The 12,695-nt window shown below is 43.7% G+C and overlaps 2 protein-coding genes across 2 annotated transcripts; both read right to left on the bottom strand.

Moving 5' to 3' along the window:
- Positions 1–416: 416 nt before the first annotated feature.
- On the bottom strand, positions 417–6,882 carry hyal1 (hyaluronidase 1). Its single transcript, XM_034083838.1, has 4 exons — positions 6,795–6,882; positions 2,679–3,562; positions 2,503–2,592; positions 417–1,520 (listed from the first exon to the last, which is right to left on the bottom strand). The coding sequence occupies exons 2-4, from the start codon at positions 3,558–3,560 to the stop codon at positions 1,194–1,196; spliced, it is 1,299 nt and encodes a 432-aa protein (XP_033939729.1). The 5' UTR covers positions 3,561–3,562; positions 6,795–6,882; the 3' UTR covers positions 417–1,193.
- A 598-nt stretch (positions 6,883–7,480) lies between these two features.
- Positions 7,481–12,354, bottom strand: hyal2a (hyaluronidase 2a). The gene is made up of 4 exons (XM_034083092.2): positions 11,890–12,354; positions 10,372–11,344; positions 9,545–9,634; positions 7,481–8,275 (listed from the first exon to the last, which is right to left on the bottom strand). Exons 2-4 carry the CDS (start codon positions 11,299–11,301, stop codon positions 7,898–7,900), a joined length of 1,398 nt encoding a protein of 465 aa, XP_033938983.1. The 5' UTR covers positions 11,302–11,344; positions 11,890–12,354; the 3' UTR covers positions 7,481–7,897.
- Positions 12,355–12,695: the final 341 nt, after the last annotated feature.

Below are 12,695 nucleotides of genomic sequence, written 5' to 3'. Positions count from 1 at the left end.
ATAATCCAGCCAGATGATGATAAAGCAGGAAGCAGGAAGCAGCAGGACCTTGTGGGAGTCTGTTCTTCCAGCCTGTCGGCCCCGCAGGGGACAGAGGGGGGAAATCACAATCAACAACACCAGTTTGGAGCAGCGGTGGCTATCAGATAAGACAACATTGTACAGCCACTCGTAAATCAATCAAGGTCACCTTGTGCCCTCTCTGCTTCTCTGTCAGAGTTTAACCCTTCATGGACGCTGCGGCGGCTGGAGAGTTGGAGCATATAGTCAGAAGAAGCGGATCTACTGAGTCAATTATTTTTGTTTCCCCTACACTGATTTGACTCTCCTTGTGATTACTAACACCCAGAGCTCTGACCTTGATGTCTCATGCATCTCTGCCAGTTAGCTGTCCCACAGCGCCACCTGCTGCTCGGAACCATTCACAGAAATATTTAATATGAAAGCCACAGCATCAAACATATTGTAGGCAAGTTATTTACTCAAGTAAGTCCCATCATACGGTTATTTCAATACATATGCATACAAGCCAATAAGCAAAAGTTCAAAAGTATCATCGGTCAAATGTACTTAAAGTATCAAGAGAAAAAAATCCTTATAATCCAGAAAGTCCCATCATATATTGTGCTGTTAATTTGCATGCAGCTTTTAAAGGTGTTCATGCAATCAGTAATCTCTTGCAATAAATCATATTTCCCTTGGTTGATACATTTGTATTAATTGATGAATCATTTTAAAGCCCTAATCTTTAAAGCAACTAAAAGCTTGCACTGAAAAAAACAATGATTCAAATGTACAATATTTCCCACTGGAATGTATTGAGTATAAAGTAGCATGTGGTACTACATAATATGTCTCCTTCTTCACTGCATCCATAATTCCATTCTCAGGTTTTGTGCACTGGATGGTTCCGGTTTTCCACATCACCCAAGATCCTGCATGTACAAATCGTTTAAAGTCAGATGTCTAAACGGTTTTCGAGCGACGAACACTGCACATAAATCATTTTGTGCAGTGAGGCTCAAACATCCAAGTGATGAAAATCAAGGGAAATGTAAAAAAGGTCAATTGTAAAAAAAATTGACCTTTTTTACCATTCTACCCATGGAGTGGTTCATGTTGACACGTTTTAAAGACTTGAATGCCATTTATGATACCAATACAGTCCTTGAAACTCCGTTAAGGAAAGTCTGTTATCCTTGCTTTCGTTTGGAGCAGCTCTCCCCGCCCCATCCAGGGTAGCACTTGCACCGAAACTCAGACATCATGAATTTGACCTCGTGTTTTTTCATCTGTCCTAAAACTCTGTAGTTCTGCCGTCCCTGTGGCCTCTTCTCAGACACCACCTTCCACACGGCAGGGTCCAGGTGGAGGTAGGCCCTTGATTCTGAGTTCCTCCTCTGGCATCTTCCCTGAGAGGAGCACATGGTCCGGCTGCAGAGAGTGGCAGCCGCCGTGACGTTCACCAGGTAAGGACCCAGAGTCTGGTCCATGTACAATTTGACAGCCTCACAAGTAGCCTAAAAGGAGGAAATAAATAAGAGAGACATAAATAAAGCATTCACATTAGTATTGATTTAAAAAAGAGAGAACTTCAACACATATGAGCCTCTGCTCATAAAAGAGCATCACATTTAAAACGGGTCAAATTTCACAGTATGTTTGGGAAATTCTATTAAACTAGATATTTGTTAAGAGGTGTATGAATAGAGTAGTGAGGGTTGGATCAGTTTAGTTTCTAGGCTGTTTGGTTATTGTTTGGTGTTTTTAACTTGGAAATGTTTCTGTTTTAACATGAACTCTCTCAAATATATAGATGTGTCAGTAATATATCATGTAAATATTACAGAAAATTCAACTCTAATCTGAAGTTTTGGATTATTTCCTATAATTGCAATAGTGCTTTTAAACTGTTTGTGAATACAAACAATTGAACTTATTTGAAGGTGTTCAGTATAAGTGCCCATGATGGGATTTGCTGACATGAGATAAATGAGATATCAAATAATACTAGATGTTCTTTTAGTATAACACTTTCTAAGACATTAGCTAAAGGACCAGAAAGTTACAACACAATAAAAGAAGCCTTAATTCAAATGTGTTTTTATTTTAACCTCTGAGAAAGGAGCTAATGATAAAGATCACTGAAAGCATCAAGATACTTTTTAAATTGTCTAAGCAAGAACACACACTATCAAAGTTAAAACATGTCGTACAGCTCTTTTCCAGATTTTCTTTATGATTTCCTTTGGCCATCTTGCCTTCATCATGATGTTTGAGGTTATTTCTGGTTTTTAAACCATTAGTCAGTGACTTTTAAAATAACCATAGAGACACTAAGTAAAAACAAAACAAAATCACCATTGTCTATCGAGCAGTAAATACAAAACACTTGAGTGCTCATGATCAATGTAAGCTTTACATGAGAAATATGAATGACCATAAACACAAAACATGTACCCAGACATACTGTGTGAATGGTTACCGTGTGAGTCACTGTACCTGAGATTTGGAGAAGATATGGTCGCCCCACAGCACCACCCCTGCAGATCCTAAAGCAGCACTCTCTCCGACGGTGTAGACCAGATGTTCCTGCAGTAAGGAAAAAGCATGCAGAACAATCAGAACCAAATCACGACAATCCCACAATGAGTTTAATTAAAACATCTGCCACTTGCCTGAGAGAGGAAATCTAACGTGTATGTGTAGACGATGCGAGCGTAGGGGAACACAGGTGGTGCTGATGGAGCTCTCATGGCCTCCAGGATACGGTGGTGGGTGTAGAGGAGCACTTCTCTGCTCAGGTCTCGCAGCTGCAGGCTGAGGTAGATGTCGGGGTAAAGAGCGGAGGAGACGTTCCACAGCCACATCAGATGGTCGTTCCTCTTCAGCTCCACAGGTGGACACTCGCCTGTGTAGTTCCTGCTTCTGTCGCTGTAGTAGTTGTAGCAGTTGGGGAAACCGTAAAAGCCCCACAGCCCATTTGGTCTCTCCTGCTGCCCCAGCTTTAACGTTTCCTCCATGAACTTCCTCCCACCTTCCTCAAACTCCCCCCGGGCTGCGGCCTCTATCTCTGCAGGACTCCAGTCTGGATGTCTGGACTTCACTAGTGCTCTTGAGCCCGCCCAGTACACCTGCTTACTGTCCCAGTTTCTCTCCCAAACTGGTCTCCAGCTCTCCCAGTCCACCACAGCCAGGCCCTGGAAATCCCTGTCAGGGATCCAGGCGTGGATATCTTCAGAGGCCACCATGAGGTGTTTCTCCAGACTGGCGTTCTGCGGTACCCCGCCATTGATAGCCTCTGCATTGCCATTGTACCTGGGATACAGACCAAGCTTTTCAGCGTAAAATATTGTAATGTTTCCACCTATAAATGTCTGGTTCTGGTTCTGGACAATGCTGAACGTGCCCAAATCGAGGTCAATGCCATATTGTGAGAGACAGCTGGCAGTAGGGGCGTTCCACACCGTGAGGAAAGGCTCTTCTGTGGCAAACTGCAGCCCTGACACTAGGCTGATCAGATTTAAGAAAAGCAACACCTCGTGATTAAAGGAACTCATCCCTGCAAAGAAGGAAAATACAGCACTTGTTAGATCAGTGGTTCTCAACTGGTCAGGCCTCGGGACCCACTTTTTACTTGGTCAATACCCAACATTTTGAAGCACTCAAATCTATTCAACAAAAAAATCGTGCTGTAATATATACGCTTTTCAGCATACAATATTAATAAAAGTCAAGTACAGTGCATATATCCCTTCACAGAACTAAAGTATGCTTTTAAAAAAGGTTTAATGAGATTTTTAGAAATACTAACATAAACTATGCATTCTGGTACACTGAGAAGAAAATAAATAAATCTATTACTACCCTTTTCGGGCATTCCTGTGGAGGTTGGGGACATTGAACCAGAGTGGTCGGTGTTCAAAGCCTCTATTGCCGAAGCCGCGGTGGGGAGCTGTGGTCTCAAGGTCTTAGGTGCCTCAAGGGGCGGTAACCCTCGAACCTCCTGGTGGACACCGGTGGTCAGGGAAGCCGTCCGACTGAAGAAGGAGGCCTTCAGGGATTTGTTATCCCGGGGGACTCCCGAGGCAGTTGCAAGGTACCGACAGGCCCGAAGGGCAGCAGCCTCATCCGTGGCCGAGGCAAAGCAGCGGGTGTGGGAGAAGTTCGGAGAAGACATGGAGAAGGACTTTCGGGCGGCACCAAAGTTGTTCTGGAAAACTGTCCGACACCTCAGGAGGGGGAAGCAGGGGACCATCCAAGCTGTGTACAGTAAGGATGGGACGTTGTTGACCTCAACTGATGGAGTGTTGGGGCGTTGGAAGGAACACTTTGAGGAACTCCTGAACCCGACAACTCCGCCCTCTATGTTAGAGGCAGAGCTGGAGTATGACGGGGGATCAACACCAATCTCCCGGTGGGAGGTCACTGAGGTCGTTAAACAACTCCACAGTGGCAAAGCCCCGGGGGTGGATGAGATCCGCCCGGAAATGCTGAAGGCTCTGGGTGTTGAGGGACTGTCATGGTTGACACGTCTCATCAACGTTGCGTGGAAGTCGGAAACAGTGCCGAAGGAGTGGCAGACCGGGGTGGTGGTCCCCCTTTTCAAAAAGGGGGATCAGAGGGTGTGTGCCAATTACAGAGGCATCACACTACTCAGCCTCCCCGGGAAAGTTTACTCCAAGGTACTTGAAAGGAGGGTCAGGCCGATTGTCGAACCTCAGATTGAGGAGGAACAATGCGGATTCCGTCCTGGTCGTGGAACGACGGATCAGCTTTTTACTCTCGCAAGGATCCTGGAGGGGGCCTGGGAGTACGCTTATCCGGTCTACATGTGTTTTGTAGACTTGGAGAAGGCGTATGACCGGGTTCCCAGGGAGTTACTGTGGGAGGTGCTGCGGGAGTATGGGGTGAGGGGGTCTCTACTCAGGGCCATCCAATCTCTGTACTCCCAAAGCGAGAGCTGTGTCCGGGTCCTCGGCAGTAAGTCGGACCCATTTCCGGTGAGGGTTGGCCTCCGCCAGGGCTGCGCTTTGTCACCAATCCTGTTTGTAATATACATGGATCGGATTTCGAGGCGTAGTCGTGGGGGGGGGGGTCTGCAGTTCGGTGGAGTAAGGATTGCACCACTGCTTTTTGCAGATGATGTGGTTCTGATGGCTTCATCGGTCTGCGACCTTCAGCACTCACTGGATCGGTTCGCAACCGAGTGTGAAGCGGCTGGGATGAGGATCAGCACCTCCAAATCTGAGGCCATGGTTCTCAGCAGGAAACCGATGGACTGTCCACTCCAAGTAGGGAATGAGTCCTTACCCCAAGTGAAGGAGTTCAAGTATCTCGGGGGCTTGTTCTCGAGTGAGGGAACAATGGAGCGTGAGATGGGCCGGAGAATCGGAGCAGCGGGAGCGGTATTGCAGTCGCTTTACCGCACCGTTGTGACGAAAAGGGAGCTGAGTCAGAAGGCAAAGCTCTCTGTCTACCGGGCCATTTTCGTTCCTACCCTCACCTATGGTCATGAAGGATGGGTCATGACCGAAAGAACGAGATCGCGGATACAAGCGGCCGAGATGGGTTTCCTCCGCCGGGTGGCTGGTGTCTCCCTTAGAGATAAGGTGAGAAGTTCGGTCATCAGGGAGGGACTCGGAGTTGAGCCGCTCCTCCTTCGCGTCGAAAGAAGCCAGTTGAGGTGGTTCGGGCACCTAGTTAGGATGCCACCTGGGCGCCTCCCTAGGGAGGTGTTCCAGGCACGTCCAGCTGGGAAGAGACCAAGGGGTAGACCTAGGACCAGGTGGAGGGATTATATCTCTTCGCTGGCCTGGGAGCGCCTTGGGATCCCCCAGTCAGAGCTGGTTGATGTCGCCAGGGAAAAGAAAGTTTGGGGCTCTCTGCTGGAACTGCTACCCCCGCGACCCGACCACGGATAAGCGGGAGAAGATGGATGGATGGATATTACTACCCGACATATTAATAATATTTTATGCCATTGTTTGTTTTTCACTTTGTTCTGACATCTTGCTGCGAGAAGAGTAAAGAGGAGATAGTCTGTGTGACTTACTTTAAATTGTGGGTAAGGGTAGATAGCTCCCATTGTTCTGTGACCTGTCAGTCATCATATTTCATTATGTGTTCATTGTTATCTGAAGTTGTAACCATGGATGTATAAAAAAGAGTTCTACCGCAAAGTTATTCTCTGTGGGGACTTCCGGCAACAATCTTGATTCTGATTGGCCAGAAGACTCGAAAAAACATCAGCAAAGATGTTGTATCGAGAAGATGATCACTATGTGACAGAAGTTTTCAAAACCGTGTATGGTCTCCGGTACTTCCAGTCCAACGCCTACCTAGAAAATCGGGCCTTCAAAATAAAAGTTTGACTTTTTCCCCAAAATTAAAAATAAATTTCTTCACTCACACATCCGCGACCCACTCGAAACGGATCCGCGACCCACCAGTTGAGAACCACTGGTTTAGATCACTCCACTGTGTTGTAATACTGTGATATTGCGAAATTGTCATCTTCATACTTTTTGGTTGTGGTTGGTTATATGTTGGGAGATAACTTGAGTCTCAAGTATCAACATTTTAAGCAAATTCGAATTTTCATTTACCTTTTTAGTTTTTGACCAAACTTTGACAACTTTGTGTTTTTTCTGTCTAATTCTAATCCTGTTCTACTTCCCAGAAAACCTCAAATGTTGTTGTGGTGTAGCTAAAGTTGAACAAGTAACCGACCATAATGTTATGTAGTGGAGGAAAAGAAAGGATTTAGGACAAAATGACAAACAGACACTTACCTATCTTACAACTGGAAGAGGTTTTTTTGGTTAGTACTTTGTGGTCTGGAAAAGCAGGGAACAGCAACCAGAAGTCTCATGATCTGAATGCATGAAAAGGGGAAGGAACAAAGCAGAAGTGCCTCTCGGAACCAGAAACAACCAATCAGAAGTGTGCAAAGAATCTCGAACAGCCAATCACAAGAGACATGCAGATCATTTAAAGGAGCAGATTTAAAGTCACAGGCAAGTTAAAACTTCCTATTCTGCCTTTCATAAAGTATTTTTGTTTTAGTAAAATCGAAGTAACTATTATTTTTAACAAACAGTTAACTAAAGAGATTTGACCTCGAAGGGCAATTAAGTTTGACTTCAAATGGATTTCAAGCAAGCCATAATGAACTTGTTACCCTACAAATGTAATATATGCCTTGCACAGCTCTTAAAACTAGTAAAAATAACTCTTGGTTTAACAGCACCCTGCAATTACATGGGGAGGGGGTATGAGGCAGCAGCCTGCAAATGAGTCCCTCCCTGAGGACTCGCTGGCTTTGCCTCCCCTCAGTGGACATGCCATGTCTCCCCCTGGAGCCTCACTTTTATTGGCTACAAACAGCAGAAGCACTCCTGCATTATCGGAAACCAAATCTTCTGTTTACTCTGCCCTTCTTATTGTGTCCTGTAAATCTTGAAAGAAATTCAAAATAGGCCGTAACAAATACATTTATTTTCTTAGACAAAAGTCACATTTTTAGAAAACATCACAAAGAAAGAAGCGGTTATGTACGTGAAATTGTGGAACATATAAATTGTCGGACATTTTCTTTTTACATTGTGCTTCTAGCTGCTAAAATACAAAAATACTGTTTTAGGATAAAACTAGTAGTCAGGTTTTGGACACTATACTTCATATAAAGAAAAACTCATATAGAACACCTAAACATACATTCAAATAAATAATAACACTGTAGTTGCCACCATAAAAAAGATCAGATGTCAGAGAAAAATCATGTTTAAAAAAGATAAGGCACTTTGAATACATATTGCGCTATTACCAGATTTAAGTGCATAAATTCCACTTTCACAACATTACTTCTGACATACATCAACTAATTCATCACATATTAACAGAGGAGCTGAGAGATAATCAGTAAGATGGCACATTGCAGAGCTGACGCCATCATTTGAGACGCCGTCCCTCTTTGGTGTAGAGGGTCTATCTGATCGCAGCCCTCCCCCTGATAGCCGCTGAAGCACTGGCACTGAAAATGGGTTTGTAAAGTGGTCTTTTCCAAGCTGCCCTTCAGACTGCCGCTCTTTGTGGCGCTAGCGTCGCTGACGGGGTCCAGATGCAAGTAAACATCGCTGTCTGGATTTTTGCGCAGGCAGCGGCCGTGAGAACCACACAAGGTCTGGCTGCATAGCTCTGCTGCCGTGGAGACGTTGAGGAGGTATTGACCCAGCGGACCCCGGAGATAGGCGTCCAGGTCAGAGCAGCTGTTCTGAAGAAGAAAAAGAAAGAAAAAAAACATCCATCACTCACTGAGGCCACGTCTGCACTGCTGACCTTTAACACCAAACCTGCCTGTTTTTCTACATTCATCACGGAGTGTGACGGGATCCTTTGTGACTTTTAAAGGTATGTTAACAGCTTTCAGTGTAACATTTATTAGTGGTAAAAGTGTTCTTTACTTATGTGGAGTAGGTAATAACACTGTGTACACATACTCTGTTACAACTACTATTTACTCCATTCTAAATTGTACTTAGGTTAAAGTGCATGAGCATAATCGTCAAAATATATCTAAGTATCAAAAGTAAAATGTCTCACTGTGCAAAATTGTTGTATTATGCCCATAAAAAGAAACAATAAGATGAGTGTTGGTGATTGATGGATGTTCAATTAATCATAATATTTCTAGAAAGTACAATACTTGAGTAATCCTTTATAAATATAAATATTGTTATGAGGTACTTTGTACTTTGTGAGCTACACATCTTATCTATTAAATGGGCTGTGTAACTGCTGCACATGGTTCAGGACAAACTGCCTTAAAGATTGCCTTCTAGAATAAAAAAGAGCCTGAATCTAAACAGAACATATCAATTACATGGCACCTGATCACAACCAGCATAGGATGTGCTAATGTATCCAAAATAGAGGCCAACAAGGAAAAAACACAATGCAATTTCACTGTATAAAAAGAAAAGATGCAGTTCATATTCTATGTATTACTTATACACCATACAAAAATGTAAGATGGATGAAAAATAAATTAATATATGAATTAATATCAAAAGATGTGTGTGTGACCCTGGTGAATTGCTGCTGCAAAACAAAACATGCATTTGTCATCATTTAAGTATAATAAAGACATTTTTCTCCAATGAATGCCTGTTTGTCTTCAGATTTTTACCAAGTGTGTCACCATTCACTGTGGATCATTCTGATCTTCTTTTTAAAGACTATGAATCGGCCATGTTCATTTCCTCTTTTTCGTCAGTATGACTGTGAGATATGCACTGTTCATAGCTAATTTTAAGTTTTGCAGCATAAATGTGACTTTAAAGAAAATAGAACTATCTCCTGTGTTGCCTGCCTATCTTCAGACGTCCATGTGTGACCCCCTTTGAACTGAAGCCTGAGGAATAAATGTTATCTACTGACTGCACATACGACTTATCAACTTACCAGATCACCGTGTTTATGGTCAGTGTTGTAAGTAGTGTCTGAGTAATTCATGATTTATGATTAGCACATGGGCACTTACTTTGCTGCTTGCATACGCTGCATCTCCCCACATGATGATTCCAGCTGCTCCCAAAGCCACGCTCTCCCCAATGGTGGAGACGAGGTCAGTCTGTAAAAGATGATACAGCATTTCAAACGCCTATCAAAACCTTTTACTTTTCTAAGACTACAGGCCAAGCACAAGAAAAATACACTGTGCAGTATCAGTATAACAGGGTCAAAGTGTTAGTGAGCCATGAGCTACTGTGTGTGAACTGAGAAGTGCAGCAGCAGCACTTATCTGTTCATTCTTCCATAAGGAAATGGTCTATAGGGTGTAAGCGAGATTTTCAACTTGAGCAACACTCATCCCGCCCACTCCACATAAATGAGAGGTATTGGGGAGTCTGTCAGCTACCAGAACAGGAAAGGACTGCTCCTGCCGATAAGGAAAAGCAGAGCTAAAGCTCCATTGAGCACGCACTGATCAGAGAGAGAGCTGTGACTGGGAGTTCATCTCAGAGCAGGAAAACTCCATATCCTAAATGTGCATTATCATACATGACTGAGCAAGCTCAGCAAAACATTAGAAAGGTTATCTTAAGGAGACTCAATATGCATTTTTTTAGCGATACTCTAAAAACGGTAATAACCTGTTTATCAAGGCACCGTGCCGATTTAATAACTGATCATTTTACTTTACAAAAATCTTCACACCACTGAGCCTCGGTTGCCTATTTAGTTAGTGAGTTGCGTTTTTTCTGTGTTTAATGTGTTGATTTGGAGATTTCAAACTTCACCAGAAGGGTAAAAAAAAAGTTTCAGAAAGACAAACAGAAATCAAGAGTGTTAGAGTTAGAGTTTCACCTCTGTCAGCTGCTCCAGGGAGTTGCTGTATGTGGGCTGGGTGTACACAAAGACAGGACGTGCCAACCCATCGCCTGATGATGCCAAACGCATCCCCTCCTTTATACGGTTCCGGACAAACTTCCGTCCGGAGTCCGAGGAACGCAGCACAGGGGCCATGTAGATGGAGGGGAAGAGGGCGGTGCTCTCAGTCCACAACCACTTGAGCTGCTCGTTGCGGGCCACCTCCACGTCAGGACAGCGGCCTGTGTAGTTCTCCAGAGTGCGCCTGTAGTCGTGATTGTAGCAGTCAGGGAACAGGTAGAACCCCCACAGCTGGTTGGGCCTCAGGCTCTTGGCGTGCCTCAGGGTTTCCAGCATGAACTTCCTGGCAGACATCTCAAATTCCTGCTGGGCCACTTTGCTCACCTGTTCTGGAGGCCATGTTGGGTTCTTCTGACGCACCAACTCACGAGAATGTTTGCGGTAAACATCTTTTGTTTCCCAGTTACGTATCCAGAGTGGGCGCCAGGCCTCCCAATCAATAACTGCCAGGCCCTTGGCCCCTGGTTCCCGTATATACTTCTGCACTCCCTCAGGCATCTTCTCCAGGTGCTGAGTGAGACTGGCCACCTGCGGCAGCCCCCCATTCACTGCAGTTTCATCTGACTTGAAGTATGGGTATGAGCCCAAGCGATCTTCATAGAAGATGGTAAGGTTCTGCCGAACAAAGCCCTCATTGGGTGAGGCCACGATTTGGAATTTATCCAACTGAAAGCGTATACCATGCCTCGGGCCACAGTCCTCAGTCGGGGCATTCCAAGCGAGGAGCAAAGGCTTTTTAGAATACAGTGGCCATCTCGTGGGCTTCAGTCCCAAAGCACAAAGGCAGTCCCAGAGCAGCACAGTCAGAAGCAGCACTTTCCAGTCAGGCAGAGTCCAGTACAACATGTCTTCAGATGGGAATTGACAGATAGGACTGTCGCTTTCTGCTCTACAAATCACAGAGGAGAAAGATATTTAGTTTTTATTATTATTATTGTTATTATTTAAATCAGTGGCAGTACTCAGTACATTCCTTTATTAGGTTAGTAATTCAAAAGGTTATATAAAGCAGTTTTTATAGGACTGTTAAAAATGTAGAGCCAGACATTACAATGAACCGGCAAAAAAATCACAGAAGGAATTACATTTTGTTTACTTTTCTAATAAATGCAACAATTCCCTGCTTATTAATGTATATAGTTATCAGTTGGCTAATGCTTGTAAATTAAAAACCTGAAAGTACAGTGACGTTTTACTGTTATTGTGCATCATAGTATAAGAAATGCTATTAAAAAAAACAAAGCCAAAATAAATATTGATACAAAATCTAAATAATGTCCCATAGTTTTTTGTGCAGATTCCTAAAGTCTCCCAAAACATTATTATTCTGTAGTGAACTAGTTTCAATTATTTGGCATTTTGAGTATTTTCTAAGCAATGAATGACTTGAAGTCAACAACAAAGTAAAGTCTCACTGCAGCGGGACACACTTACCTTTACAGGCAGGCTGAGGAAGCATTCCCAAAAAAACAGAAGCCTGCTACTTCAAGCCGCTACTTTTCTATGTTGCCTCAAAACTAATAGGAACAGTTATTTTGCATTGCTTTTGAGGAATAAAAAGACGACGGGGTGAAGTTACAACAGCACGCGTTGCTGGTCGGTGTCCCACAACTTGTGTTGGTCGGTAAAGTGAAGTGAAGTTGCCCCCTGCGATGTTGTCAGTTGCTACTCTGCGAGCCAAACCACTTTTAGGATGTACCATTCATGTCGCAAAAAGGGGGGGAAATGCAAAACCAAACCGGACACCCCAACAACTCCGTCCGCGTGTCTAATATGTTACAGCGACGTGTTTCTTTACCACAAGCCTACACATAAATGTAGGGATGAGATTAGTGACCGTATGATGTAGTTTGATGGCGATTTTAAAGATATTTACTGTATCCGAGAATGAATTAGTCCAAGAAGTTAGCCTCGTCCGCTGTGAAACAGATACACTGTAAAGAGCAATGTCAAGACTCTAAGGTCGCAGGGGGCCAGTTTGCCACATCCCTAAAAATAAGACCATGCCCACAAATGAGCACTGTATTCCGTGACCTTTCAGCTATATTACAATTAGATATAGCTTATGAATAGTATGGCATGTAAAGTATTGGAAGACTTTATTCTAATATGACGTGAATTTTGGGCATTAAAACAACTGCAAACTAGCTTTAATTCACCCACTTTCAACCAGTAAGAATAGCACACAACTCCAAAATAGCTTGCAAATCAAATATACATTCTTCTCATTATAGCTGAAA

The sequence above is a fragment of the Pseudochaenichthys georgianus genome, chromosome 5, assembly GCF_902827115.2.
Source record: "Pseudochaenichthys georgianus chromosome 5, fPseGeo1.2, whole genome shotgun sequence".
Lineage (NCBI taxonomy): Eukaryota > Metazoa > Chordata > Actinopteri > Perciformes > Channichthyidae > Pseudochaenichthys > Pseudochaenichthys georgianus.
Note: the sequence above shows the minus strand (reverse complement) of the source record. Positions and strands in the feature narration are given on the sequence as shown.